The 25,629-nt window shown below is 36.5% G+C and overlaps 1 protein-coding gene across 1 annotated transcript in view; it reads right to left on the bottom strand.

The window, feature by feature from the left end:
- The window catches only part of LOC144959785 (lysosomal cobalamin transporter ABCD4-like), a 34,783-nt gene extending 16,858 nt beyond the window's left edge, over window positions 1-17,925 (bottom strand). Inside the window, exons 1-8 of the mRNA XM_078892533.1 lie at window positions 17,846-17,925; window positions 12,340-12,458; window positions 10,526-10,653; window positions 8,390-8,529; window positions 4,395-4,511; window positions 2,390-2,515; window positions 2,068-2,213; window positions 676-797 (exon numbers count right to left, since the gene is read on the bottom strand). Coding sequence (XP_078748659.1) covers window positions 676-797; window positions 2,068-2,213; window positions 2,390-2,515; window positions 4,395-4,511; window positions 8,390-8,529; window positions 10,526-10,653; window positions 12,340-12,458; window positions 17,846-17,892 — 945 coding nt within the window. The 5' untranslated portion in view covers window positions 17,893-17,925. The remainder of the gene's footprint in view (window positions 1-675; window positions 798-2,067; window positions 2,214-2,389; window positions 2,516-4,394; window positions 4,512-8,389; window positions 8,530-10,525; window positions 10,654-12,339; window positions 12,459-17,845) is intronic.
- Window positions 17,926-25,629: the final 7,704 nt, after the last annotated feature.

Genomic DNA, 25,629 nt, shown 5'->3' with positions numbered 1-25,629 from the left:
ATCAGATGTAGATTCCAAGAGCATACCACCAATGTACTTAGTTTGAGATCACCTATAAGTCTCATCCGGACACAAGCACAAAATCCAACAAAGAGGAATACACTCAAATGCTTACATTATACATTTAAAATAAATATAATAATACATAACAGACAGATGATTTACAAGGAAAAAAATATCATCTCCCAAAACAATAACTATGCATTTGACTGTTTCCCTCCCAGCCAGGACTCCAGCCAGGGCCAGGACAAAACCAAGTAATCTCATTCCAAGATAAAAGACGGAAACATATTGGAAAACAGATATAAGGGGATAGAAGACACAGTAAGTACCTCCCTGCCCACTATGGGAGGTCAGGAACCCCACCCAGTTGTCCAGGCATGCACAGTATATCTCAAATGATTCCCCAACACTATTGCAGTAGACAAAAGAATTGGTTCTATTTGTACAGATAAACATCTGTCACAACTCTTGCTGGCCCTGAATCTTAATCTGTATGAGTAAAGGTTGATTAACATGCACAATCACAACCAAGCACATTGAATATATATGCGTCTCCTGAGAAATTATCAGTAGTACATACCACACCACATTTTCATTATCCACTCTGCATCATAAATATTAATCAGGAATTTTGGGTAAAGAAGAAAAGATTCGGCTAAACAAGATACTTACATTGCTTATTAAAGCAGACAGTTTCCCTGGGGTTAGATTATTGTAAGATCCTAAAAATATTGGTACAGCAATGGCAACATAACTCAATATGGAACCGATGTAATCAGCTGAGTTTATACTGCCTGAAATGAGATCAAAACAAAAATCAGGTTTGGTGTAATGATGTAAAGTCATATTCTGCATCTCAAACAAAACAATAGAGAAATTGAAAATTTATTATTTATTCATGTAGGATGAGTTGAAAATATAATAAATAATAATACAGATGAACGCTTATAAAGTGTAAATGGACATAAATTTCAAATCAAATCATTTCTACAGGGTCACTACAGCAATTCCATTTTGAAATTCAAGGAGTTTTCAAGGTGAAATCTCATTCCCAAGTTTGCCCTTCTTGACCTCTAGCTCAGCAAATTTATCCTCCCTCCCTCTCTCTTTTTCTCCCTCTTCCTCTTTCTAGGGATGGTGATCTGGTGGTGGCGGTTGTAGTAGTGGTGGTAGGGACGGTGATGTGGTGGTGGTTGTAGTAGTGGTGGTAGGGACGGTGATGTGGTGGTTGTAGTATTGGTAAGGTTGGCGATGTGGTGGTGATATGGATCGTGAATTGGTGGTTAATGTAGTAGCGGTGGTAGGGATGGTGATGTGGTGGTTTTGTAGTAATAGTGGTGGGGATGGTGATGTGGTGGTGGTTGTAGAAGTGGTGATAAGGATGGTTGAGTTTTCATGATTACATAAACTTCATAATTCCAGGTAGTAATATTTTGGTCGATTTTTCAAATTTCGGGACAAAGAGTAAACTTCCATATTTTCCAGGACATTACTTTTTTTTTCCAAGATGACATGTTGAACGACTAACACTTGAAATAGATGAATTTTTTTCTTCTGAACTTTACTGGAATCATTTTTATTTTTTCATACATCTCAGAAAACTTGATACCGGAATCAGCCCACTTTGGGAGTTGTGAAACCGGAAAATTGGCATCTATGATCTAAATTTAATATCAATTCAAGTAATAACAGTTTTTTCTCTCAACAAACTGGACCCAAATTAAGAAAAAAAAACCCACAAAATATATGATAGATATTATGTTGACAATAGTAAAATAGTTTACGAATTGCCACTCAAAATGCTTAAATAAGCAACTTAATGAACATTATGTTGTCAATTTAAAATGAATAGACATGTAGAATCTCAGCCACTGCAATTCAATTAAATATCTGATCACAATGTCAGTCCAACAGATAGCACGTAAAAGATGTTTGGTCGAAGTAATTTCCCTGAGCTTTCATTCTTAGTTCTTTCTGAAAATTTCAAAGAATTCTTTTAAAAAAAAACAAAAACAAACAAAATAAACAAACATCAAGACCTTGCAGAATTAAAAAGCTACTTACAGTTGAGGGCTAGTTCCCATCTTATCAATTTGTGTTGAGTTGATAAAAGAGAGTTAAGTTTTTCATTTGTCTTTTCTTTCTCAATATTTCCAGCTCTGTAAAATGCCGCAGATTCTGCAAAAGTTCTGATTTGCATGTGCTTAAACCTGAAATATCAGTGTAACAAGAAATATTTTTTAAAAACTTAAAAACACCCCCCCCTCCCCCCCAAATAAAAACATCAATATTTTGAAAACAAAGTTGTGAGAAATAAGCAGGACATATTTAGAGGAACAATTGCCTTTTTGACACACTAAAGAAAAAGTCAATTGAACATGCTTACCTAAAATTTCCTTCCATCTTTTCTTGTCGATAGAAGTATTTAGCAGCTGGGGTCATTAAAACTTTATTGATCACTGTGAAGAATATGAAGGTCACAACACAACTTACAGGGCCCACAAATCCAGACCTATAAGGAATGTAACATTTTGTATCAAAGAGAGAAGTCAAGACAATACATGCATTATGCATCAGAAGTATATTTCTTGGTCTTGTGTTAAGCTTGGAATTTCACAAAAATAAAAATATTGGCGGTTATGGACTTTCATAATCCTTGCTTTAGCCCTTAAAGGGCTGACCCTCTTCAAATATTCCCCCCCCCAGATGGCTGACTTAAGGGGCATAACTCGGTTTGCTAATGAATGAGGTTTTTTAAAAAAAGGCATAACTTGCTGACTGTATAAGATACAGAGATGATTCAAACGTCAAAAAATAGAATGAATTGCCTTTCTATGATATACGACACATTATTTAATAAAATTATCAAGACTGAAAAAAAAAAAAAATTGGTTTTAAACAAAATTCAAAATTCTAACACTTTTTAACCCATTATTTTCTTTGTTTAAATTAATCTAAGAAGTTAGCATGAAATTCTGCAAAGCAGAGTTCATCACACAAGTGAATATTGCAAATGGGACACCCAAACACAGTTTCTGGACATCAGCAGCTGTCAGTTTTAACATTTTTTTTTTTACGGCACTGAAAACACTGCTTTTCCACAATGGCAGTTGCACGTGTGGTTTCTAATGGCCAACCCAGCAGCCGAACCCCCAGCTCTGCAATCTGAGTCACAAGGGTATCAGAGAAGAAGAGAGCTTGAAAACTCATAAGGATGAGAGGTAAAATCTAAATCAATGTCACAGATTAGGACCAGTATGTCCAACAAACATCTTCATTTCTACATTTTCCAGCTGATCAGACCACGGTCACACTGCCCGGTCACCAGCCTCATCAAGCCTATCTTCATCGCAATCTGACACATCCAGATCTGGTAGAAAGTCATCCCGTCTATCATCAACATCTATATCACTTTCAATATCAATTCCATCTTCAACATTATCAACTGCAGTGCCTTCATCTTCCTTATCTATTTCAATCTGCAATCAATCAATCAGCTGACACAGGAAATTGAATGCCATTTTATAAAAATCATTAACTCATTAATGGTGAAAGGTAAAGCAGAAACAAAAGTTATAGTAAAAACAAATTGTTCACGGCTATAAATAGAAAAAAACAAAAAACTTTAATCAGTACTGAAAAAGTACCGGGCAACCACAGACAATACAGCAGCGGGCGTTGGCAGGCGATAATACTTCTATGACAATGTCTTAAACAGTTCACATCTAGTTGTATATTTGACAATGTAATGTCTAGATAATCAAGACTCCTCTATGACCCAGATGTATCAAGAAACCAAGTAGATGAGCAGGAGGTGGGTATCTATTTTTTTTTTAACTTGAGGTTATGGAAAAATGTACGTTATTTTAAAGAGATGTGGACACAGAGCATGAAAACTAGTTTTCATTACTTTCTCCTGATTTTGGCGAAAGATGATCTTGAAACTAATACCAAAAGTACTTCTAAATGTGCTGCTTGCCATGGTGGACAAAATCAGTCATAAATCATGGTTAAAGAAATAGCGAATTGAAATGAAACAAAAAATGATATCTTGGTGAGCAATCAATTCATGTATATCATATTTTCCTATTAAATTTATTTTCTAGTAGTATAGAAGACTGCAAAGTTAATAAACTTTGCCCTCCCTTCACACATAATAGTAAATCATTTTGCCCTAATGATTTGATAATTCAAATGTCTTGACAATTTTACCAAATTTACAACAGAAATGACTGCATAATCATGTGAATCAAAAAGCAGAATATTAATTAACTCATGATATTAATTTCTTTTTATTCTTTTTCACAATAATCCAATTGACTTAACCATTTTAATATTTACCGTTGAATAAAAAAATCAGTATAAGACACAGAAATAATAAATTTTCTTACGCAACATAGCATTTGTAAGTGTAGTATCCTATTGTGAATGGAGTAATAATGAGAGGCACTAAAACTTTGCTGAATGTGCTACACATGCGTTCGACATCCTGGGTAATACGTTGATCTCTGAAATGATATGAACAAAATTACAGATGAGAAGACATGAAAAAGTAATTATAAAAATGATATTTGACTTTTTTACCCCATACTAAAACTCCTTAAAATGCCTCTAGTTTTACTTTGAAATTCGATTTGATTTTACAAATAATTGAAATCAATGAAAATCTCACTAAAATACCTATGTGAAATGGAACTGCAAAATTTTTTACTGACAAAATGCTTGTCTTGAGCTGAATAGAAAAACAAATTGATAGATTAATAAATAATTAAATATAGATTAATAAATAGCAATAGATTTAAATAATAAATAAGTTTATGAGTAAATAATAAATATAAAAATATTACTAAATAAACAAATAAATTAATGTTAGAATTTCAGACATTAAGAACCCAAAATAAATGAAAATAAAAAAAACAAAAAACATATGGATCATGGTAGGAAAAAAACTGTGTGTGTGTTTCACGACACTTTTGACACGTTGGGTTACTGCAACATCAGTAAAATGCAAAATAATGTGAGATTTCCTTATTTGTTCTTTTGTTTTCTCTTTTTTTAAAAAAAAGGGGTTGTAAACGTTTATGACACTTTCACGTCATTTCAGCTATAGTAAAAAGAAAGATGAAAAAAAATAGTCAAAATATTTAGATAAAAATATCAAGCAGCAAAAGAAATTTAAGACAAGGTTTAGTTCAGCAAGGATCAGAAGTAGTTCAACGAGCAATATATTTCAGCTGTTATCACATGCAATATATCCACTTAATGTGCTTAAAGCGCTTAAAGGAAGGTCGGGACACTATGCCTATAAAGCTCTATTACAATTTATCATTATAATATACAGACAACACTGTTAGCAGCAAAGTACTCATTATTCACCCGAATTTAGTCAAAGAATGTGGGTAAGGACCAAGGACTCAACAATGACTACCCAGCGTGAAACTTGGACCAGGGATCTACTAGTTTCATACCATAAGATAAAAAAGCTGCTAGTCAGAAACCACTTTAAAAGTCTCACATAGACCATTACAAGATATCTGCCAAAAGGGATACACCCGGATAATTTTTTAAAATCAACACTGACATACCAATCAGTTATGGAGAGATGATTTACAAGGGGAAAAAATATCATTTCTCAAAAAAAAACCCAAAAAGATAAGTATCCAATTGTTTCTCACTCAAAAGAAAGAAAAAAAAATAATAAAAAGACCCCAGACAGGGCGGGCCCAGGCATATTGCAAACAGTTCTATTCCAGGACAAAGACAGAAAGCCACATGGCAAGGACAAACCATTTAAAGGGTTAAAAGAGATAAGACTATGGACCAATGAAAACTCAATCGACCCAGAGGATTCAACGTTCCTATGCCATGAGGGGAATTCCACCTACCATAAAGAAGATTATTGATGAAGAGTTTATATGCATTTAGGAAAATAAGACAAGAGGATAAGCTCAAGTAGCGAACAGGAACAGAGCCAAGAGCAAACCATCTGTGTCTCCAGTCTGAGACTATTTAAAAATCCTACCCAGGCACAAAGTTATTGACAAAAGGTCTCAAATGCTTATAAAATATATATTTAACTCTAAAAATTTACATGCATATTTCATTTTGTAATGTTTAAATTATTTCAATAGTTATAATTATTAACAACTATAAAAATCTTAATGTGATGTTTAATATTGTATAAGAATTATGGCCATTTCAAGTATTTGATTGCCATGAATATAATATAATAATAATAATAATATAATAATAATAATAATAATAATAATAATAATAATAATAATAATAATAATAATACTTTATTGCATCCCAAAAAGGAAATTTTTTGTACAGACGTGTTATAATTTACACAATAAGATACAAATACAATGGAAATAGGATGTATATATATTTTTTTAAAAAGGAGCAGCTCTATAACCAGAGCTGCACTTTATAATATGAATAATCAACACTGTATAATAGTTAAAACTGTCACTATAAATTGAAAATTGAAAAGATTGCAAAACAAATAAATTAATAAATTAATATTTATATTTTTTAAAAGTAAAAATGAGAAATTATTATATAAAATGATCATTGCTTGTTGTTATAAAGCCTAATACTGGACGGCAGAAAAGATTTTCGGTGTCTCTCTGTTTTCGTTGAAATAGAGAAAGGGCGACCACTTCTTTCTGACATAATAATTGATGGTCTTAGTGGATGATACTGGTCATTTAATATTTTAGTTATTTTATTTATACAAAATTTCTCGTATAAAAGATCTACATCGTCAACATCATTTATATAGCGTTTAATGGATTTTTTAATATTTGAATTTATTTTGTTCCTTTCCACTGCTAAGCAATTGCCTCCCCAAGCTGTTATACAAAATGACAAAACACTTTCAATTACTGCTCTATAAAATAATGTGCAGAGGGTTTTATCTATTCTAAACTGAGAGAGTTTTGATAAAAAATATGTACGTCTGCACATCTTATGCTTAATTATTTTCAAGTGTTCATCCCACTTGAGCCTGTCATCAATCGTTACACCAAGGTATTTGTAGTGAGGAACTCGCTGGACGAATTGGTCCTTTAATTTTAACGGTTCTATCGGTTCCTTCACTCTCCTAAAGTCAATCACTAGCTCCTTTGTCTTGCTTATGTTAAGCTCTAGGTGGTGGGCATCACACCAAGACACAAATCTATCAATTTCTTCTTCTTTATTCAAAGGTCCATTAACCTTATAGACCTTAAACCTCATGACATATCAAATAATTATGATGATTATAATAATAATAATAATAATAAAAATAATAATAATAATAAAAATAATAAAAATAATGTGTTAACATTGACATACAAGAAATTATAATAATAATAATAATAATAATAGATCTTTATTGTCCACAAATATGGCAATTTGTCATTTAGTTACACTTGTCATAACGTTATATGATAACTATAACATTGAACAGACACCTCACTCCTACCCATTCTCTCTCTCTCTCTCTCTCTCTCTCTCTCTCTCTCTCTCTCTCTCTCTCTCTCTCTCTCTCTCTCTCTCTTCCTCTTTCTTTCACGCATGCGACATACACAACATCAACATTTTCATTTCATTTTCAATTCGTTACATTCTTGGCAATTCAACACCAAATATTATCATCATTATCAATTGGTCACTTCATCTAGCCTAACATTAAACAAATTAATCAATCAGTCAACGCATCAATCCTTGGTTTTGCTGTACCATATGAAATATTCAACATTTTTATTGCTGATGGAACGAACGTTGATTTATACTTGTTAGTTCCACATTTAATCTGACAAAAACTTCTCCCAGATGGCAAAATATCAAATTCATGGTATAAAATATGTTTTTTTATTGTTGGTAATTGAGAATGCTTTCCTTTCTATTGCTTTTCCATGAATTCTTTCTACTTCATCAACAGGATGGTTTATTATTTTTGATGCCTCTTTGTAATTCTAAATCATCATACAATGCTTTATATAATATTAAGCGAAGGATAATTCTTCAATCAACAAATCGCGAAATAAGATGAAATTAGTGGTGCACTTTTGTGTCGGAAGTAAACAAGGCCGCCGCCATTTCGATTTCCTTGAGACAAAAACATTGATACGAACGATTTTTCCGAGGATTTGAAGCAGAACTCTAAACGTTAAAGTTTGAAGTACATACCATTCATTAATACGAACAATCATACAACGTTTAATACGTAAATGAGTGAAACGTTGCCATGAAACAAATAAATATCAAAAGAATTCATCACATAGGTGTAACTGTGCGTCGCTATTCAGCGCCGCCATTTTGAAAAAAAAAACAAACAAAAAAACCAAACAAAGCATCGAATTTAACTTCAAGGTCAAAATTCAAAAGTCATACTCACGGATTGTCAATGCTTTTATCAAGAACATTTAGCTTGTAGTATAGGATGTCTGTAAAATAAATGTTGTGCAGTTTTGTGCATATAGACTTTCGCCAAGTGATGTAGATGACAGATGACACATAAGTCTGGATACTTAATACCTGCAGATAAAAAAGCGGAAAAGAAATTATTTTCAAAGCTGAAAATTCCATTCTTATGCGATGAAAGGTAAGGAATCATTTCGAAATAATCATTGACAAGTGATTAAACATTTTTTTTTATAATAAAAAAAGTCCTTAGGATAAAGATTCAAGAGCCACCAGGATCTGAAATGGACACCAACAATGGCTTACTGCTAGTTTATTGACTTGTAATTTATTCCTCTTCATTCTTTGAGATTCCATCTACTGCCTGGGTCTTCATCTCCTCCTAGATCAGACCCGAGACTTTGAATTCACATTGCAGGCTTCATGTCTGTCTGGGGCACAATCTTTTCCTCCTACTCTGCAACTTCTATTCAAATAACTGACTGGTGATATTGCAAGCATGTCCAATCCATTGTCACTTTCGTTCTTTGACCCAGGCCTCCATTGACAGTTGTTTTGCTCTCTTCCATGGTTCAGATTTTAGCACTCTGTTGAACCACTTAATATGAAGGATCTATCAGAGGCACATTAGTGAAGGCATGTAGTTTCAAGATGGTGTTGGTTATCTCAAGTGTCAGTTTTATAGAGATGGAATGAAATTTATGTCACTCACCTCTTTGTTATTGTTTTTTGACAGCCATTTTAATGATTAGTTCTCACTACATTATGTCAGTCAGACTCTAAACGTTTAAGGTTATACAAAGTTTTGTGTGTTGGTACATATATTCGACTGGTGGATGTTGTGAGTATATGATCTAAAGGCATATCATCAAAAACTTTACACTGGGCCTGAAAATTCTCAACTTGGTGTTGATCAAGATGGTGTTTGAGCTACACTGTGACTGTGCATTGTTTTCTGCTATCGTTGATAGAGCAGTGAGTTGTGGATAATGAGAAAGTAGGCCCAGGTTGTAGACAAACTCTCTTAATGTGTTAGCTTTGTTCATTGACCACCTTTCTTTGATTTTGTATAGGTTGTATGAGTTACCAAGTCCAGAACAATCAGAAAAGAGAAATGCCAGAGACCTGGACATAATCAGACCATTTTCCATTATGGATAATCTGGTTGGAAAAACCATGATAGTGTTAGAGTTGGTTGTCTGATGATAGTGATGATCTTATTTGGCATGCCATAGCATTTAAGGACGACCCAGATTGCTTGTCTATCAATACTGTCAAAGGACCTTTCAATGTCCACAAAACACAGAGAGTAGTCTGCCATTCAATTGAAAAATTTACTATGATTCTGCAAATCCATATTGTGTGATACCAAAAAACTATTGTAAAGCGCCTCTGAGCACTATTTGTGGATACTGATGCTGTATCAAATAATAATAATAATAATAATAATAATAATAATAATAATAATATTTGGTATACACAGGAGCGCTCTTTTCTAAAGCCAATCTGCTCGTTACACTGGGTCTTTTTGGTTGTGTTTTGTACTTCCCTCATTCTTTCAAAATTGATTCTTGTCAGGATCTTACCGGGGATGAAGAGTAAGGTAATTCCTCTCCATTGCTACCCAGGACTGGACACTATGCATAGGGATGTTCACTTGGAAGGCCTTTTCTCCATTCAGCTGGGCTATTCACAGATATTCAAATTAAGTTAAGGGTGGAGTTGGTTAACTATCACCTTCCTTAAAAGCTTCAGAAAGAATGTTGTCGAAACCAGCTGCTTTCACATTCTTCAACTTCAAGCTTATAAGGACCTTCAGGATCTCAGTTCTGTGATTTCTCCAATATAGAGGGTCTCTCCAAATTCTAAATGCATGGTGTCTCTTGAAAGTGATTGATTAAGCACTTCTTGGAAATGACACTTCCATCTCACTGCTCTAGTGATTAATCTATTGGGATCCCCTTTGTAATTTCTATTTATTAAATGAACAAAGCAACCTTGTTATTTTCTGTTAGGAATGAAGACAGAAGGTCAATTGATAAATTTGACATAACTTGAGCTGTAACCCTTTATTTTTATGTTATATAAATGAAACTAAATCAATACTCACAAATGCTTTAGAAAGAACAAGTAGTAAAGCTTCGACCAACACTGATCTGAAGCCGTCTTCATCTTTATCATTCAAAGTTTTAAAAAACTTTCCAGGAACCAGGCCAATAAAATAAGTTAGAACTTGCTCTGCAATGCAAAGTCAACAAAAGATAATTGAAAGAAAATAATAAATCTAGTTGGCTTTTTGAAAAAATGATAATGTGTCCTTTTATCTCAAATGCTTACAAAATAACAACATTGCTGACTCTTTATTAGAGACAATAATATGAATAAAGACTTTTTTCACACAATCTTATAAGGTAAAATAAGACAAAACGTACCTTACAATTCATAATTTAGTAAACAATATGATTGCTCTCACAACAGAAATACAGTTCTAACACCAAAAATATATCTGCTATTATATGAAGTTGATGCAAATAATTTTTTAAAAGTGCAAATTCAGGATTGATAAATGAAGTTTCAGGAAGAAGCCCGACATCATTGATATAGTTTTGAAGAGCAAAATATTTAAAACGTAAAAGCAAGAGGATCCTTGCATGCTATCTTTAAGATATCATCAGAAACCTACTCTATCAGGAAAACTCTCCCATCCACTAGTGATTTTTTTTTTATCTTATATTCTAAAAAGCTCATTAGGATAATATATATTATCCTTTCAATCCTTATACATGACATGATATTGCAGCAATCTTACATTTATTTTTGTTTATGATAAACGTTGACCATATCAGTATCTTAAAGAATTCAATTCTTTGTTGATCACTTCTTAAATTGGTCATTTTAAGAATTGATCCAACAGAATTAGCCTTTTTTTTTCAAATTTGTTTGTTTGTTTTTAAGGGTTTTACGGCGCTCGCCACACATTAAGGTCATATCAGCGCCAGTAAAAAGGAAGAAAATAGGATAGTAAAAAGTTCAAGAATTACATTAAAGCACCCAAGAAAAGGTAAGACAAAGGGGGATTGGTTCAAATAGGAAACATTTAGATTCCAAGAGCACATTATCAAAGTACTAAGTTTAGGATCACCTTAAAGTCTTACCCATACAACAGCACAAGTTCCCATTAAGAGGAATCCACTCAAATGTTTACAAATCATATGCTAAAAATACAAAATAACAGTTCATAACAGAGAGATGATTTACAGGGTAAAAAAAATCATTTCCCCAAACTAACCATACATTTGACAGTTTCCCTCTCAGCCAGGGCCTAGACAAAACCAAGTAATCTCATTCCAAGACAAAGACAGAAAGCAAGTTGGAAAACAAATATAGGGGGATATACGACAGTAAGTGCTTCCCTGCCCATTATGGGAGGTTAGGAATTTTTCAACTTTAATGCTATTCCAAATGTTAACTATAGGATGAACAATAGAATTTTTAGTCTAAATTTAGCTTTACACGCACAATAATTTAAACAGTTTTTAATACAATTCACATCGTCAATGATAAGGTTATATCATACATCCAACTTAATGTGTTCACCTCTGTGCTAATCTATATTAATTTATTCTATATAAAATAAGCATGTACATAAAATTTATCTCACAATCAAAATTCATAATAAATTGTTAATCAAAATGCTAACTGAATATCATTTGTGAAATATGAGCTCAGTAAATACATTAAATTACAAATTACATACTCTGCCATATGGTTGGAAGCTGATGAATGAACCGTGACATAGATCCAACATTCTACATGTGTAGATTTTATAAATGAATATGTAATAACCAGCAATAATTCAATTTACTAATGACACAAACTCCTGCTGAAGCCATAGACTATTTATATACACAGGACATGACTTACGTAAAAAGCATATAATCAGCAATAAAAAAGTCAGTAGAGAGGCTGGATGTTTCACAGATGGGAAAATGAGGGTGCATATTTTCAAAAATCTTTTGAGGAACTTCAAATCAAATCTTGCTCTGAAAAAAAGATAAATGTAAAAACTAACAGGACATGTTTGAAGATATAACAAATTCATTCTGAATCATGAACTCTACGTAAGAAATAGACGGTCTGTCCTTTCATTTTAACCTTATTATACTTTTCTATACATCACTCATTGCCAATTCAATGAAAGATCTTGACGTTGTCTTTGATAAAATGTTGAGTTTGGATTTGCATGTTCATAATTATTCATAATTGTGTCAATAAAATGATTGGTCTTGGTTGTTTTTTTAAGAATGCTTACTAATTTGGATTTAAAATTTCTAATTGTAATGTATAAATCTGTAATCCAACCTATATGGGAGTATGTCAATTGTGTATGGAGACCTTTGTACAATTGTTTGTTTGCTTTTAAGGGTTTTACAGCGCTTGCTACACATTAAGGTCATATCAGCGCCTGAAAAAAAAGGAAGAACATGGATAGTAAAAAGTTCAAGAATTACAATTAAAGCACCCAAGAAAAGGGAAGACAAAGGAGAATTAGTTTAAATAGGAAACAGATGTAGATTCCAAGAGCATAGTGTAGATGCACACATTCTCATGTGACACATACTTGAGGTGATAGTTTTAAAATATCTATGACAGAGTTTAACACATCAAATAAAATAATTCCTTTGTTCAAAGAACAATACAAATGTTGAACTAAAATATGAAACGAAAAGTGCAGCAACAGTTATAAGAATTAAGCAATTGTTGATAGGTAACTTTGTAATATTAGGTTTTCCTCTTATGACGGACTATTTTTGCTCATACGGTGCAATCTCTGGATAACGACACCCTGTGGACAGCCACAATGACCACCAGATTTTTTTGCTATTTGTTATTAGTAATAGCAATCCACAATATTGACAAACATTTTAGTAAAACCCCTGTTCAGCAACATTGATATATCCATAATCGGCAGATGACACAATGCTTGATACCAAGATCCTAGCCAAATATACAACCTCGTTTCCGAACGAAGCGAGAATCAAGATAAGATATCAGAATAAAAAGATGACAAAGATGGAAATAGTTGTGAAGTACTGGATTCCTAACAATAGTCTGTTAACAACAGTCAAGAACCTGGACAAGATTGATACGAATGGCCATAAACCACAATGGAAGAAACCTAGACTTGCGACAAATACCGCCATCATCAAAGCTAACTAATTTGGTTTAATCTACGCAGACGAGAGCTATAAATGCAACAAATTATTGCCCCATCATATGCAAGCAGATGAAAATTGTTGTGGACAATATTGGAATGGTGGATTTTCAAGCAAGTATTGTTTGGCTCGATAACTAGAGCACATATATAGCGCAATATCCACTAAACATGGCACTGGTCAACACATCACATATATTCAAGGGTCTCATCACACGCCCTTTTCTGCCATCTTGAAAACCTCGGAATAATGACATAATTTTCCGCCCCCGGGTGATGTCATTATCCAGGAGTTGAACTGTAATTATTCATAATATAATCAGGCCTGGTTTTAGGATCGATCCCTAGCAGGGCTCTGTTAGGAAATACATTTTTCATAAATTTTCTTTCCTAATCTTCTTTGTTTCAACTGTATTTTATTTGGAGAGGGGGGGGGGGGGATGCAGAGGTGTAATGGTTAAAAAGTAGGTTTACTGACTTGAAGCACTTTATTGAAAAGGCAAATATAAACACCCAAATTCAAACTTTTGGCACAGCACATATTGCCAAACAGCTCAACAGTAATTATTGCCAGTCAAATAAAAGACATGATGAACAAGTGGTTCAGAAAAGGGGGATTTTGGATTAGATAATAAAATTATCAAATTTTGTGGTGCCTTAGATAGGACATGTTCTTCTACCAATCGAGGGGCTTTATTAGATTTGGTAGAGCTCATTGCTACTTTAGATATTTATTTAAATGAGCATATAAAAGCACAATGGTCCATAAATTCTTAATTTATTGTTTTGGTCTCCCAAGCAAAAATGGCTCGTTTAGGCTAAGAAGATCGTACATTTAGGAACTGTTTCTTTATGTTGAGGGGAGAGTTTGTTTTTTTCTTCTAGTTAATTATTACGTACTTGGTTGTTTTTGTTGCTGTTCTTGACTTTTTTTTTTATGCCTTGTGGTAAAAATATCATTCGTACTCCTACCTCCCCCCCCCCCCATCAAAAGTAAAAGCCAGAAGAGAAATTGTAGGTTATTGGCCATCCAACACTTAAATTAATTTGTTTCCTTTTCCTTTTTAACTAATATTTTTCAATTTTTGCTAGGGAGACCATGATTTTCGTCTTGAAAAGTACAGCCGTATTTTCATATTTAGACGTCTAGAATTGTTTCTTGTGGAGTGGATTTGTTCATGTTCTATATTTATTTGAGGGGGGGGGGGGGGGGGTAGATTTTGGCCCCATAGCCAAATTGGTTGATTTTGGGTAGGGAGTCCTAAATCTTGGTCTCCCTACCATTTCGTAGTTTCAGACTTGACCTATCCATAATGACAATGATTGGATAATTATCAGAAGTCAGAAGGCAATTCCAATTATTCGACACCTCAAAAAATGGAAGTAATTTTATCAAATTAAATGTATTTAGAAAGATGATCTCAGCGTCAGGGTTGATGTTCTCATAATGAGAGGACCCCTAGGGTAACAATTTTGACTTTCAGAAATGGTTATGCTCTATCTATGTTGTTATGCGGTGTGAGTGTATGGTAGAGAGGTGGGCCTTTGGCCAACCAACCTCCGCTGAAAGTCCAATTCGCCTTGAGCACACATTCAAGTAAAAGATAAATTTTTTTTTTAAAACCTACCTCTGTTTCAAAAACTAGCATCTTTCAACTTTCTAAGAAACATGATTTTTCAGAACTTTAGTTCGTTAAAAAATACCGGCCAATCTGACCCGTTGAGTCGAATGAAAACGAAATTGTTAACACGGTTCAAAGGAAATGCCGTAAATAAGCTTTCATGGACTTCCTGTGTTGTTTTACAGTGTCACGTGACCGTTTTGAGAAATTTGTCATCTGCTACAAATAATTAGACTGGTGGGGGGTAGATATTTTCGTTGGAGCAGAAAAAAAGTGAGTATCATTTCTTGTACTTGTAGAGAGGCCTAGGGTCCAACAGCATCAAGTTGATTGAATGAGTGGAGGGGGGGGGGTGTGTGTGTGTGTGTGTGTGTGTGTGTGTGTGTGTGTGTGTGCATGCAGACGAAAGGGAGACATGTCGCTTGGTGACCTTGGTGACGTAGAGCATGTCAAGGATGCTTGCAGGTGTTCTTAACCCCTTAACAGCGAAGCTAATTTTTTGCTTTCAGATAATAGTTTGCTTTTATCTTTATTATTGTTAACGGGGAATACAGCGTTTCCACCAAGAGAAGGGAATACAGCGTTTCCACCAAGAGAGCAGTCAGACTATCGCAACTCTGACTTCAATTGTCTATAATCGTTTTGCCGTTACTTGTCTTTTGATGATAGAAGATTTGGTGTTAGGTCAAAGATCGAATTTCGCCGCTAAAAGGTTGCATTGCTACTCGGTTTGCTCTCCCCTCCCTCTCCCCTCCTTTTTTTTTTCCAACTTAGTATTGTTGATTGCTATTTCCTTTTTTATGCTTAGCAAGTGCCGTAGGAGTCTCACAGGATGCAGGAGTACTGCAATTAACCCTTTGCCAGTGACTCTGATTTTTTTGTTTTCAAATAATAGTCTCCATTTATATTTTTTAACGCAGAAAAAAAACGTTTCCACCATAAGAGCAGTAAGAATATTGATAAAAAGCGCTTTGAGCACGTTGGGTGGATATTGCCCTATATAAAAGCTCATGTTTTTAAATTGTATTTTGTTCTTTGTCTTTGATAAAAACGGTAAGATTTTATTTTTGATCTAAGTAAGATTAAGATTGATATTCGCCTTTAAAAGGTTAAGTTGTTTTGTTTTTTTCAGGTTTTTGTCTTTTTTCAAATGCCTAGTGAGAAAAAACAAAACAATCATACATGTATCTGCAAACAGCAGACGTTTTCATTTTACAATGAGATGGGAAGGGGAAGGGATAACACTATGACAAGAGAGAGAGAGAGAGAGAGAGAGAGAGAGAGAGAGAGAGAGAGAGAGAGAGAGAGAGAGAGAGAGAGAGAGAGATAGATGGGTGGGGGGGATGGGGGGATAGTAAGGAGGAATGGGAAAAGATGAAAGAAACAATGGGTTGCCTGATGACGTAGATCAAAGGATTGTTACAGCGGTGTTCACAGAGCGTACTTCGTGAAATTTTAACCTTTTACAGTGACACTGATTTTTTTCTCCAGATTGCTGATGCAGAATAAATCGTTTCCACCATGAGAGCAGTAGTAAGAGTATATTTCGATTTGGGCTTCAATTAAACTATAAATCGCAAAGCTTGTCTTTTAATGATAACATTAAGACTAAGATCTGGAGTTTGGGGAGTGTAAAATCGAATCTCGCCATTAATGGTTAAAATTGTTTTGATATTTAAAAAAAATAACACACACACGAGCGCGCAGTCACGACAGCGAGGACCATCTGCTTGTGTTGCAACGGTAAACCAGTTTAGTGTACGTAGATCCTGAGGCTAGATGCCCCGTTACCGTGTACGTAGGCACTCCCAAAAAAAAAAAAAAAAAAAAAGACACACACAGTCTCGCATCTGCTACTAATTTTGCGCACCAATTTTTACTGCACTAATGCACCAAATTGCAGACCTATCTATGGACACTTTTTTCTGTATCTTTTTCTCAATAAACTTTTTTATAAACCTTTGTTATTTTTGCGCAGCACCGTTGGAACCAGACGTAAATACACACGATTTCGCGAGGAATGAATCATGAAAATATTTAGGATATAATTTCAAACACAACTTTTGAAATTCATCAAGGATTGTCTAGTTCCGAATGTTTTTTGATAGAAAACAAATGCATCTTCAAATCTAAACTGCTTTTGACGGTAAGCGGTAAGTTTTTTATTTATTTTTCTGTCCAAACGAATGATTTGTCCTGGTATGGAAGCTAAGTATTGGTAATTGGTAACACCGGCGCACCTCTCAGTACCGAATGTTTTTTGATAGAAAACAAATGCATCTTCAAATCTAAACTGCTTTTGACGGTAAGCGGTAAGTTTTTTTGTTGTTTTTTTTTCTGTCCAAACGAATGATTAGTAAGGATTAAGAAGCTTAGTATTGGTAACCCCGGCTCGCCTCTTTAATGTGAGTGAGTTTGTTGTCTGCTGGGGTGAAGAAGAGACATTCATTTGGAGTTGCTGGAGTGGAGCAAGGGGAAAATGCCAAGGACAATGCTAAGTAAACTCAGTCTGAAACAATATCCTCATAGCTAAGTGATCAATTTGTTTTTACAATTTTGGAATTGTTAATAACGTTATATTTTTCTTACTTACTCGTGCGAAGAGGGGGTGGATTCGCGAAACACTTCCATGCTTTGCATGGATTGAAAAGTGATAAGAAAGTGAAACGAAGGTTTGCGGTATTTATACAGATTTGCGGTAATTTAAAAAGTACGACCAATGTCAATAAGCAAGGTCAATGTCACAGCAACTGCTCGAGACTCTCGCTCAGAATTGCCAATTTGGCTTTTTCATAGCCAAATTTTAGAAATCTGGCATTTATTTCAAGGCGACTGGCCTCAAATTTTTTGTTTGGCTTTTCATCACTTTTATTTTGGTTTTTTTTTTTTGCCATCGATTTGGCTTTTTTCTTTTAACCCGGTCGATTTTCTTTAAATTAATAATAGTTGAATACCAAACGAGTCACTGAAGTCTGTAAGTCAAATTTTTGAATTATTTTAGTACAATAATTTGGTGTCCAAACCTAAACTGACTGTTAGATATCTGGCCTTTTGTCTCCTGTCTGTCTACTCAATAGAACAGTAAAGGAAGGTGCCCCAAACGTAAACAAAGGTCGAGAAGCACGTGGCAAACCACATGTTCCTGTCTTGACAGCTCACGTTCCAATGTAAATAATAGAAAAAAATAACCTTTAAAATTTGGCTGTTAGGTGGCAAAAGAAACACATATTCATAAATACTCGATCATGCATCAAATAATGTCTAGATATGGATATTTTATGGAACAAAAGGTAAAATTTTCTAAAATTTATCAAAAGTTACAGTCTATCTATTTTTAGACCAGAGCAAATTACTCCGCTGGTGTGAACAAAACGAGAATTATTCGGAGCCTGATTTTCATAAAAATTTAGCCTTATAATATTATTTCTGCAACTGTTAGATTTTATGTAAACATATTTTCAATACTGAAAGTGTATTGCCTACAACTCAAACTACAAAATTGGGAGACCTATATTGTGCGTAAATTTTTCCGGTCCCTAACGGAAATCACTAGCAACTTGTTATTGTTTACGTTTCGGGCACCTTCCTTTACTGTTCTATACAAAAAGGGAGCGTGAGGGGAGGAAATAATACATATATCTTTTTTTTTAAAAATAAAAAATTAACGGGGGGGGGGGGGGAGGGGAGGGTTGGTATCAGCGTGAACAGACGTAAGACCTCAAATGGTAAAATTGCAGTAAAAGGTGAGAGTGGTGTGGTGCCCTTTTTGTGCTTTGTGAAGTCACAGCAGATAATTTGGCTTTTTTATATAATATATATTTTTTTTGTTCTTGCAACCCTGCTCTTGCTACATCAAAAAAAAAAAAAAAAAAAAAAAAAAAAAGTGAGTGGAGCAGGCACCTATGTTGATAACACGAACAAGAAATGGAGTAGAAACGTGCCAGAAGCATCGTGCTCTTAACCCTTTGTTGCATAGTGTCCAATATTTTGGACACATTAAAAAGTGTCCCTCATCTTCAGACCGACCTCACAAGTATTAGATTAGAAGTTTTGTTTCGCGGCAAATGGAAGCCCCAAATGCTAGTTTTTTAAACACCAAGAACCGCAACTCTGCCTACTTTCCACTCAATGCCATGCTGCAAAATGGCAACACCAGCACCTAAGAGGTAAGCCAACTTTTCGCTTATTTTTGACTGCTTTGTAGCTTTTAGTCCCAATAAAAGTTATTGTTGATGTGGGTTTATGGGTCCTGCTCACTTCTGAAGGGTTTATAGGTTCAAAACGTTGATCATTATTTTATAATTGGTGATTTTAAGGCTTGTCCAAAATATTGGACAGTATGCATTGGAGGAGGAAGTGACTTTTATCGAGCGTCCAAAATATTGGACACCATGTGCGGGGGCGCGTTACTATAAATAGAACCGTCCAATATTTTGGACAGTATGCATGCAAATAACTAGATCAGTGACAACATTGCAATTAATTCAGTTGATTCTTTACTGTAACTTTATTTAGATATAGTCGGTAGTAAAGCAGCATTTGTGGCCGAGTTGTTAGCACGACTCGCTGCTTGTGCTGGTCAAGATTCAGTGAGCATGCTAAGTGATAAAATGGGTGGCAATGTGACCAATCGTGTTGTTTTTAATCTGTCATATAGGCTGAAAAGATCAATGAATGCAGCTGAAGCAAGGCTACTGGTGATTGATGACATCCAAGACAACATTCCAGACTGTAGTGATGACGAGCGTCTTGATGAGGAAGGAGATGAAGAGTATGCAAATGGAGATGCTAGTGGTTCCGATGACGAGTGCGACGGCGACACAGCTGATTCGGAGGAGGCTGATCTTTCTAGCAGTATTGACTCGTAAGTTATTGTGATTGTAGAATTCCTCCACCAATGTGTAAAATAGCAAATCAATATCTTGAATAATTTTTGTGGTCGGATGTTTTAGGGCGGCATATCACCTCGCATGCAAAAGGTCGAGGGTTCGGTTCTCTGTCCTGCTCACATGAGACCGGAATTTTGGACATGTGTCAACGTTTCGGCTCCTGTCACCCACTGCACTGTGTGGGCCTTTGAAGATGTACGCAATTCTTACGGTTTTTTCGTCTGTTTGTTTGTACTTTACTTAGATTTAGTATTTATTTCTACTTTTTATAACGTAAATGGTACATCTATTTCCTTGCAGAACTCCAAGAACATGGCACTGGATGAAAAGAGACCTACCGCTTCATACTAGAGTGGAAAATGAGTTGCGAGCCAAGGGGCCACCCTTGAACTGCCGGACGCCACTTGACATGTTTATCGCTCATCTTGATAATGAGTTATTGGACCTCATGCTCCTTGAAACCAACAGACACCGGCTGGCGCAACAAAGACACCACGTCCAATCGGTAAAGAAGGAAGAACTGAGGACCTTCATTGGTATATGCCTGTACATGACGATTGTGAATTTGCCATTTCGGAGATGGTATTGGTCTGAAGCAACGAAGCAGCACACTGTCTCCGATGCCATGACCTGTAATAGGTTTGATGAAATTTTGTCTGTCATCCACTTGAATGACAATGAACTAATGAGGCCAAGGGGGGAGGTGGGCTATGATAGGCTGCACCGGGTACGACCTCTATTAGAAAAGTTGAATATTCAGCTCGAGGCATGTGCCGAACAAGAGCTACATGTTTCAGTTGATGAGCAGATGGTCCCTTTCAAGGGTAGACATAGCCTCAAGGTTTATATGATGAAGAAACCCAAAAAATGGGGATATAAGGTCTGGGTTTTGGCAGGGACATCAGGCTATGTCCACAAGTTCATGTTTGCTGGGGACCCTTTAGCTGCTAGTTTTAGTCAACCTGGGACGGTGGGGGAGGGACTCAATGTGGGGAAATCAGGGGAGATTGTTCTAGCTCTTACTGGGGAACAGCCGCAGGGGAGCTATGTCTACTTTGACAACTACTTTGCTTCACCTGGCCTCCTACATGCTACATGCACACTGAGGGCAAACAGGACAAAGAAATGTCCCCTATTGTGTCAAAAGGACATAAAGAAAAGAGGTAGGGGGAACTACGACTACAGGTCAGATGATGATCAGAGCCTGGTCATTTGTGAGTGGTTTGATAACAAACTTGTCCTTGTTGGCTCAAACGTCCATGGAGTCGAACCCACCACACTTGTCACAAGGTATGACAGGACAAACAAGCGCCATATCACAGTGGCCTGTCCTGCCCTTATAAAGGAATACAATCAAAATATGGGTGGGGTGGACAAATGCGATATGTTGCTTGCCTTGTACAGGAACACGATGAAGGGAAAGAAATGGTACAAGAGGATTTTGTTCCATCTCATTGACCTTTGTGTCGTCAACTCTTGGTTGCTGTGCAAGGCTAGCAATGCCGAGTGCAAGATGCAACTAGCAATGTTCAAGTTAGATGTTGCGAGGGGACTGATCAAGTCTTCGTGCCCTACCGAGCGGACTCTAGAGCCAACCCCTCCTGTCCCTGACAGGCGCCAGTCCAAGTCTGCCAAAAGTGTGAATGTGAATGCAAGGTATGACAGGGTCGATCATTTTTTGAAAAGAATGGATGTGAAGGATGGACAGAGGTGCAAGATGGAAGGATGCAAGAGAAAGTCTGTGTTCATGTGTCGCAAGTGTTGTGCGTATCTGTGTATGACCGGGAAGGATGGGTTGGATGACTGTTTTTATCGTTTCCACCACGCTTCATAATAGTAATTTTTTCAAAACTTGTATTTTGATTTTGATGCATTCTGACTTTCTTTCAAGTAATAAATGATCATCTGTCATATGATTCTTTGGGTTTTTTTCTTCATATTTTGCTTATTTTATGGTTTACAAAATAGGGTATGAGCTACACGCCCTACTCTTGTATTGTTTTCAATCATTGCTCTAAATGTAAAAGAGCATGATGAAGTCTTTTCTGCTTGGTCCAGAATAAGTAAAGGTGTTAAAATCCTAATATTTTATACCAAATTTATTAACTTTGGGAATGGCAAAATTTTTCACATTCGAACCCCGTATGCATGACGTCCAATATATTGGACAACTTGACCCCCCTAATTGACAAGGTTTGGATAAAAAATGATGATGTCAATGTCATTTTAGTGTCGAAACATGCTTGTTTGCCAAAAATCATCATCCTAGGTCGATGGTATCATACCTCATGCAACAAAGGGTTAAACACACTTGTTAGTACACGCTGGCCAGAAGACAATCGAGAATGAAAACTTCGCGGCGGTGGGGGCTCGAACCCACGATCCTTCTGTTACGACAACTCCGCCTGGCCGCGAAAACCCCCTGTAAAAAAATATATAACCATCCAAAATTGAAGCAAAATGTTGATTTTTATCAAATTGACATTTTACACAGACTTGGTAACCCCGAGGTTAAATAGCTATATAGTGAAAACCCATGGAGCTCTTACATAATGTCTGTTCACCTAGTGAAAACCCCTTCCATCACGCCAATGCATATCATGTGACCTATCGTTTCAAAACGTGTATTGTGTAGGGGTGAAATTATTCTATGATAGGGTTTTAAGCTTAATTTTTTAAAGTTAAAAATAAATTCCTTCGTTGAAGAAAGTGAGCTTTGTTCTCCAACTTCAAAAAAACAAAACAAAAAACAATCCTAATTTTGACTTGAAAATCAGTTTTCTTCCCGCTATAATACCGCTTTGAGACGGTTGGTCACATATAGACTGTATTGGACTCATTCACACCTGTGACGAATAGAGTAATCTGTAGCCCACGTAACGCTGTACCAATGGAGACAATGCAGGGGCCAGATTTGCAATTTTTGTCATTTATTAATTAATTTGCAGTCTTAGCGCAAGACAAGGTGATTATAATATTACAAAATCGGTCATATCGTGTGACAAATTCGGGCGTAGGCCGTTTGTAGATTTAAAATTTATTAATTTTTTATTTAAAAAATTATTTTTTTTATTTATTTTTTTTTTTTGGGGGGGGGGGGGGGGGAGGATTCCGTTGTTTTTGTTTTTGTTTTGTTTTTTTCTTTTGTGTTGTTTGTTTTCTTGTTTGTACGTGTTGTAAGACCAGCAGTGTTGTGTGGATTAGAGACTGCAGCTACGACAAAGAAACAAGATAAAGAACTTGAGGTGGCAGAAATGAGGATGTTGAGATGCTCATTTTGGCTGGATTCGAAGATTGACTGAAGTGAAGAGTGTATCGATCAAGATGAGAGAAGATAGATTGAGATAGTTCGGATATGGTAAGAGACGAGAGCGGGAGCAACGTGGGAAAGAAAGTATTATTATAGATGTGTGTGTGTGTGTGTGTGTGTGTGTGTGTGTGTATAAGCTGCCCACAATGTTGTTGGTGGGAGTGCTTGAGGCATGTCGGGGGCAAAGGAGTAATTCCGGTTGACCGTCCTTAGACCATCCTGGATGTCGGGCCTATAAGCGGGCGACTTGAACGGCCCGCCCTGATATATGGCAGCAGCAGCCCCTTATGGTTCTCACACTCACACTACTATGTTATGACGATCGACCCAATCAGCAAAGTCTGGTACGCATTCGTGCACCGTCGCAAACCCGCCGGGTAGCATCGTCGCAACACACCGTTCGACTAGATGCTCTGCCGCCTCAGGTTCTTGCCCACAGCGGGTACATATTGGACAGGTAGAAAGACCCCACCGATGAAGCGCACTTGCCGTTAGGCAGCTCCTCGACCGGAGCCGATTCGCAGCCACCCAATGTCTCCTCTTATTGGTATCAAAGCCTGACAACTTCTCACCAAGCTTAGAGGAGTGTACGTCCCCGTCCCCACGAGGGATTGAATTCGTCCAAACCGACTTCCATCTCGTATGTGCAGCTCTAGACGTAGTCAGGGATTCTGCGTACAAGGGTTGCCGGGACTTATTTCGGCTCGAAACGGGGGCACCGTCCATTATGCGCAACAGAGGGGTATCCCCATTCCCTCTTTCTTTGATCTTACTCAGCCAGTTTCCCGTAATCGTCTCCCTCCGGATATTGGGGGGGGGGGGGGGGGGGGGGGGGGCTGGATCGCTGCCATTATCGGGCCCCATTCTCTAGGAGTTGTTGCTAGCGTTCCCGACACTATGTGCATCGACTTGCGAAGTTTTACATCCACCTTCTCAACGTTTCTGCTTCTACCCCACACTGGAGCGCAATACTCCGCGATGGAATAGCATAGTGCAGTGCCAAGTAGTGCCGCGCTGAGGGACCGGAGGAACGGTCACAACTTGAAAAACCGTTGGCGGTTCACTTCTTATCTTTCTATTTGAACGGTCTAGTTTCTAGTTTCTTTACTGTCTTTTCTCGGTCATTTTCTCGGTTCTTTTGCCTGGGTCGCCTAACCACCCATCCCACTTAATTAATCGCACCAACCCCCTCTTGCACCTACGCCCTCTTGTGTGTGTGGTGGGGTAAGAGGGGCCCCGAGACGCCTTGGACGATTCCATTACTCGGGGTAAATTTCCTAATTTACTACACACTAATGATCGCAATGACAATGATCTATTTTGACGACATCACCCCTCTTCTCAAATGGGTTATTCTTTGAAATGAATGTGACTACTATTAGATGTGTGTTTGTGTGTATGTGTGTGTTCGTGTGTGTGTTTCGAACCTAGCTGGTCCGATTTTTATATTTTGGCTATCTGTTGTCACCACTCCTTTCTATCGCATTGTTGTCATTTGATGATACAATAATATTTATATTTCATTTGGTGTTTTAACTAATCAAATGATACAAGTTTCACATACTATAGCTTTCTTCAAAAATAACAATTATAACGTCTGTATTAAAAAAAAACCACCATTAGATTATTTGGGGGGCCCGATAGCTCAGTTGATAGAGCACTCTCTTTACACGCAAGGGGCCAGAGATTGATCCCGGGTGCAGTCGAGCTTTTTTTCCTTCTGATCTCTGTCTATTCAGCAGTGAATGGGTAGCTGGGTTTGTTAGATCTGGCGAAAAGTACTTTGGGATAGACAGCGTCCTATCCAAAGATAGAATTTTTTTATTAAAAAAGAAACCAAAAAAAAAGTTAGCTTTCATATAGCGCAATATCCACTAAATGTGCTCAAAGCGCTTTACAACGGGTCCCTGACTAATAGCAACACGTAACATGTAGAACGAGACATGACGCCTGTTAGGCGATGTTACAATTTTTTCCGACAGAGACAACAATGTTGACGACCAGGTACTCATTTTACACCTGAGTACGGTGATATGATGTGAGTAAAGAGTCTTTCAAGGACTAAACTATGCGCCGAGCGAGGCTCGAACCCAGGACCTTCCAATCCGAAAGCGAGTGTCATACCACAAGACCACATAGCCGGACGAAAAGAGAAAAAAGGAATGGAGACAACAACAA

The sequence above is a fragment of the Berghia stephanieae genome, chromosome 1, assembly GCF_034508935.2.
Source record: "Berghia stephanieae isolate SIO BIC M18660-M18661 chromosome 1, UCSD_Bste_1.3, whole genome shotgun sequence".
NCBI classification, from domain to species: domain Eukaryota; kingdom Metazoa; phylum Mollusca; class Gastropoda; order Nudibranchia; family Aeolidiidae; genus Berghia; species Berghia stephanieae.
The sequence above is the reverse complement of the archived record's forward strand: the minus strand, read 5'-3'. Positions and strand labels throughout refer to the sequence as shown.